General features: G+C 36.3%; 1 protein-coding gene across 1 annotated transcript in view; it reads right to left on the bottom strand.

The window, feature by feature from the left end:
• LOC107681321 (phospholipase D1) overlaps window positions 1-6,121 on the bottom strand; it is a 27,689-nt gene that overhangs the window by 5,688 nt on the left and 15,880 nt on the right. The window contains exons 18-21 of the mRNA XM_016477602.1: window positions 5,234-5,486; window positions 4,505-4,633; window positions 4,150-4,275; window positions 2,304-2,422 (exon numbers count right to left, since the gene is read on the bottom strand). Of these exons, the coding sequence (XP_016333088.1) occupies window positions 2,304-2,422; window positions 4,150-4,275; window positions 4,505-4,633; window positions 5,234-5,486 (627 nt within the window). The remainder of the gene's footprint in view (window positions 1-2,303; window positions 2,423-4,149; window positions 4,276-4,504; window positions 4,634-5,233; window positions 5,487-6,121) is intronic.

Raw genomic sequence — 6,121 nt, 5'->3', positions numbered from 1 at the left:
TTCTTTTTTTTTTTTTTTTTTTAGCATTTTCAATGCTTTCCACGATATTTGGTCACATTAGTTTTGTTCTTGATGCATCTTGACTTTCTGCTCTGTTCTGTATAAAACAGTGTCACTACAACAAAAAATGTTTTCACTTAAGTTGGAGTTTCTTTGGAAGTTTTATTTTACTTGACGTTTTCACCCGTCTTGAAGGAAGTGCTCGTGGTGCAAATTAGCGAGCTGTACGCCATGTCAGCTTACACTGTGGGTAAGCGGTAATCTGGGCTGTGTGGTTATAAACAGATGGTTCTCAGGCAATTAACAACTGGCATAATGTGTTGATTAAAATCCATTGAGCCCTGATGAGGGAGAACTAACATTAACTCTGCTCACGGGCTGTTGGCAGCTGCCCAAGCGATACTCATAACTCCAGTGACCTTGATAGTGAATCACATGTCTGAATCACCACAGTTCTAAAAAAAAGGCTTGACTTAAACTAATTCTGTTTTTTTCTTCATATTACAGGTACAGAACATAAGTGTTAAGTTAAAACACTGATCATATGGTTAGAGAGTGGAGAATATATGCTAATTCTAGCTCTGTGACAATAGTAGATAACAGTTAGTTAGTTTAGCACGTGTAAAGATGCATTATTTGTAAATAACAAGAAAATAAAAGTCAGCTGTTATTTGTAATAAAAGTTTAGATAATAAGACTGCAGGATGGTGTATTTTCAATGTGAATTCAAATGTTTATTTATGACCTTAATTCTGATTAGAAAGTTGAATATAGATAGATAGAATATAGATAGATAGAAAGCTGAATGAAAGTAAAAAATTATTTCTGTTTCAAATAAATGCTGTTCTTTTAAACAATTCATTAAAGAATCTTTAAAAAATGTAACAGTTTCCACAAAAATAATAAATATTTCTTGAGCACCAAATCAGAATATTAGAATTATTTCTAAAGAATAAGGTGACATTAAAGACTGGAATAATGGTTGCTGAAAATTCAGCTTTGTCTTTAAATTACATTTTTAAATATGTTAAAATATAAAACCGTTATTTTAAATAACATTTTACAATATTTATGTTTTAGTGTATTTTTGATAAGCCGCCTTGCATAATAAATGCATAAGAGATGCATAAAAAATGCATAAAAAATCCTATGCCAAACTTTTGAACGGTACTGCATATACACTACCAATACATCGCGTATACACTAGTCGTCTAATATATCTCATAATTCCTTCCACACAAATCACTGACAGGATTGTTCCCACTTTACAATACTTTCTTTGTTGTGAATGTGATGAGTGGTGTTCCCTAATCAACAGCAAAAGATATAAATGAGACTAGTCTGTCTCTGAGCCGTAAATTCTCATTTCCACTAAACACCTCATCAGAGGCATTCAACTGGCTTTTGTTTGTCCTTCTCTGCTGCACACACACCTGGCTTCCTCTCCTTTAATTATTCACCAGCAGAGTGTCTGATCGGCAGCCAAGCCTGAAATATGACTGGCATAATCCAAAGGAAATCATACAGGCCTCAAACCAATTCAATTACTGAACAATCAAAGTAAAAAGGCCTCTAATTGCTCTAAAAGGGGGCTGAGAGTGCGTGCGGCCATTGAATGCTGACGGCATTCAGAACAGGACACAATGAGCAACTGCAGGGGGTGCTAAGCTCAAGCTAATAAAGACGGCTTTCCAAAAAGACTTGAGAGAGGGTGGAAACCTTGGCTTCATGCATGCTCTCTGATCTTTAGTTCTTACAATTAGGCTTCTGAATGGATGTGGTATTTGTGCACCTTCTAGCAATAAAAAAAATTTCTGGACATTCATTAAGATATGCTTTACAGTCATACTGCATAACAAACAATCCAATATATAATCAATTCACTCCATTATAAGACTTTCAAATGTAAAACTTCCCCAGATGAAATTTATGTTGCTCATAGGTTGCTCTTCTGGTGTTTTAATTTAACTCAAATGTTCCTTTTAAAATTGTTTAAATAAGACACAAATTAGTTATTTAGGTACTGTAAGAATAGAGCTATACAATTAATGTACAGCTCAGATCATTTTATCTTGAAATAACCTGATGCTAAATATTTGAGTTAATCTTAAAATCTCTGATTTTTGATATCTTGACAATTCTGAGAACAGTTTGGGACATTTATTTATTTAATTATTCTTTTTTTTCCTGAAATGTTGAGTCTTTTAAATCTAGGTAGCAGAAGATCTCCATTTTCTTTTCATTTAATCTTACTTTTTAAAGGAGAAACACTGAGATCGCTGAGAATGTTTCTAATTTCCTACCTTTGTAAAGTTCCACCTCTGAATGAAATGTCGTGCAATATCTCTTGCAGCCTTCCCATGAACCAGCACCCCAATATCATGCCAGGGCATCCGTGGTGTCTTATACCTGTCAATGAAATCTTAACCAGAGAAAAATAAACAACTATAATTCATAATAACATTAGCAAAACCATTATACAGAGATGACAGACAGGCCCTTTGAAGCCATCACAGTGTGGTCTTTCTCTTTCACCGTCTTTGTCAATGCACAACCATCATAAGAGTATTTCCCTACATTCATCTATCAGACTCCTCCATTCTCCTGCTGTGTCCTACCCAGTTGGCACTATGTGCAAAACCAGGACTTCACGTTCACAAAGCAGAGATGCAAAAATGAAGTTATCTCCCTCAGGCAAGAGAATAGAGCTGGGAAAATAACAATAGATTGTTGGAAACAACTTGTATGTCTTCTTTCCCTTACTCCTGTGTTGGAGAGATTGCTTCATTTGATGAATTTAAAGGGTTAGTTCACCGCAAAATGAAAATTATGCTGTGTTTTACTCACCCCCGAAGCATCCTAGGTGTACATGACTTTCTTCTTTCAGACGAATCCAGTCGGAGTTATATAAAAAAATTGTCTTTGATCTTTCAAGCTCTATCGTTGTACTCAGCGGGTGTTGCATTCCTTCGGTCCAAAAGACGTGAAATAAAAAGCACCCGCTCAGAAGTGACGCACGCGGAGAGATCGAAACAAAACAACGGTCACTAATTAGAAGTACAAAACGAGGATTTGTAAAGAAGAATGTCGGAGGATTTCGATATAAGCTAAGAGGAGACTTGTTTTCCTTTGCTAAAGTAAGAAAACTTTGCTTCTTTTGATCCTGTAAACAAACGTTGGTTTTCACCAGACGCACCGGCGCATGCGCAACGTTGACCTCATACGTCATTCCCCCGGAACTGCTTCTGTGTACAACTGTTGGCGCAAGCTACATTAAAGTGATTATTACGTTTTGAATATGGATATTTTTCTTACAAAAAACGCATCGATTCGCTACAGGAGGCCTTTGTTCAGCCCCCGGAGCCGTGTGAGACACTTTTTTTTGTGGAAGGGTGCTTTTTATTTCACGTCTTTTGAACCGAAGGAATGCAACACCCGCTGAGTACAACGATAGAGCTTGAAAGATCAAAGACAATTTTTAATATAACTCCGACTGGATTCGTCTGAAAGAAGAAAGTCATATACACCTAGGATGCTTCGGGGGTGAGTAAAACACAGCATAATTTTCATTTTGCGGTGAACTAACCCTTTAAAGGGGGGGTACAATGCTGTTTCATGCATTCAGAGTTGTTTACACTGTTAAAGAGTTGGATTCTCATGCTAAGCATGGACAAAGTTTTAAAAAACAATTTGGACATATGACGTAGTATTTCTGTGCCAAAAATCGTACTTCCGGGTTCGTACAAGTTTCGAGAGTTTTTTTCGATGGTGGCTCTTCATGACGTAGACGAGGGTGGAACTCCTTATATGGGCATTTCTCCCAGAAGAGCGCGTCTGCGCACGCATCGACCAGAGTGAGAGCGAGATCACGCCCATCAACGCGCTTCATGAATGATATGAAGGATGCAGTACTACTCTAGGTACTCAAGATTAACATGAGATTGGGTGAAACTGTGTGTGTGTTATGCCCCCTTTAATTTAAGAATTTGCGTAGTTGTAATTTTTGTTTGTCTTGTTTGCTAGTTTGTTTTTGTCTTAAAGCCTAAAGCGCTACCGTTTCAGAAAAACATTTAAAAAGGAAGATATTTTGGCTGTGGCTGTGATATTGCAGATATGCTTCATCTGGGGTTTAATTAAACTGTTCCGTACCATCAAAAGGCTTGTTGAGTTTGACCCAGTCTTTGAGGATGAAATTGCAGTAGTCTTTGCCATGCCAGAAACGAGTCTCTCCACAAAGTTCAGTACTGCCTATGTAACTTCTTAGCGAACTAGTCTCTAGAACAGATCAACAGAAAATAAATAAATAAATAAAATGCCTTACACAGAGAAACTGTTATGATATAACAATTCATATATATATCAACTTATAAAGACTGATTAGTTCAATGTCAGCTTCGGTGAATAAGGTTTAGTTGTGTGTGTGTACATTTATAGACACTGGATTTAAGTATCAATCAATATATGCATGTCACACAGATGTGTTTGGTTGTATGTGAGTACTAACCGTAAGGCAGGGGGAGAGAGTGATGCTGGCCGAGAGAGTACGAATCGCTGGAAAGCAGAGAAAGGCTCTTGGTGTAACATTCCCGAGTGAGAGGTGTCCTGGAATTAAGACTATACCTACTGTAATGTTCTACACACAGAACACACACAAACACAGCTCCTGTTATGTAACAGCAATGCATTTGTTATATCCATGTCAAACTTTTATTACTGGACACTTAATGGTCACACTTTATTTTAAGGTAAAATTCTCGCTATTAACAAATCATTAACTACGACTTTTGCCTCAATAAACTCCTAATTTGCTGCTTATTAATAGTAAGGTAGTTGTTAAGTTTAGGTATTGGGTAGGATTAGGGATGTAGAATATGGCCATGCAGAATATGTGCTTTATAAGTACTCATAAACAGCCAATATATTAATAATAGGCATGCTAATAAGCAACTAGTTAATAGTGAGAATTGGTCCCTATACTAAAGTGTTACCAATGGTATTTGCGCACTCAAAGGTAATAAATGTAATTTTTGCACCACTATCTGCACCAAACCGAAAAGTTTCTCAAGATAAGTTTTCAAAATTTAAAAATGCTAGCTAGCTAGCAAAATAAAATAAAATAAAATTAATCAAGAATATGTACGTTTCAAACAGTAAAAGGGAAGTATATAAAATAGAATCATATCTCTATAACCTGGAGTCTGATGTCACATTTATTTTGTTGAATTCCTCTTACTGGACTCTGTTTCATCAGAGCTGTGGTGACTTTTCTCTGAGGGGGTTCTTAGCAGTCTTCCTGTGGGCAGGTTAAGGTTGTTTTCTCCCTGTTCCTCCACTAAGGGCAAAATTAAGCTCGCACAGATCTCCCCTGGATCCTCCACTGAGCCTGAATCTCCTGCTTTCCCTGCTCCTCCTTCTTCAGTCTGAATTTCTTCTACCACCATGTTAAACTTCATGTCCTCACCCTCCTCCACCGTGGCAACTGACTGCTACAGGACAAAAATGAACACATATACGCAACACTTTTGTTATTTAATAAGCTTTGAAGCTAATAGCTGCATACCAATAATTATAGTATGCACTAAAAGTATGTACTTTGCTGATGATCAAAAATGCATTAAATAAATCATACTATTAAGCAGTGGTGGACGAAGAACACAAATCAAGTACTTGAGTAAAAGTACAGATACTTGAAAAATGTACTTAAGTACAGTAACTAAGTAAAGCTACTCTGTTACTGTCCACCACTGCTATTAAGTTCATATATGTAATAACTGCTTTAGAAAATAAATCCATTAAAACATTTTAAAGCTTAAAGAAATAGTTCACTCAGAAATAAAAATTCTATCATTTATTCACCCTCATTTTGTTCCAAACATGTGTGTCTTTATTTCTTCTGTGGAACATGAAGATATTTTGAAAAATGCCTCAGTGTTTTTCTCCATATAATGGAAGTCATTGGCCACCAAAACTGCTTTGTTGCCATCATTCTTCAAAATATCTTCTTTTGTAAATGATGACTGAACATTCCATTTTTGGGTGAACTATCCCTTATCCCTGAACTTAACCCACACATGTACTTTCATTAATAGTTTCTATCTATCTATCTATCTATCTATCTATC

The sequence above is a fragment of the Sinocyclocheilus anshuiensis genome, unplaced genomic scaffold, assembly GCF_001515605.1.
Source record: "Sinocyclocheilus anshuiensis isolate Anshui unplaced genomic scaffold, SAMN03320099.WGS_v1.1 scaffold1620, whole genome shotgun sequence".
NCBI classification, from domain to species: domain Eukaryota; kingdom Metazoa; phylum Chordata; class Actinopteri; order Cypriniformes; family Cyprinidae; genus Sinocyclocheilus; species Sinocyclocheilus anshuiensis.
The sequence above is the reverse complement of the archived record's forward strand: the minus strand, read 5'-3'. Positions and strand labels throughout refer to the sequence as shown.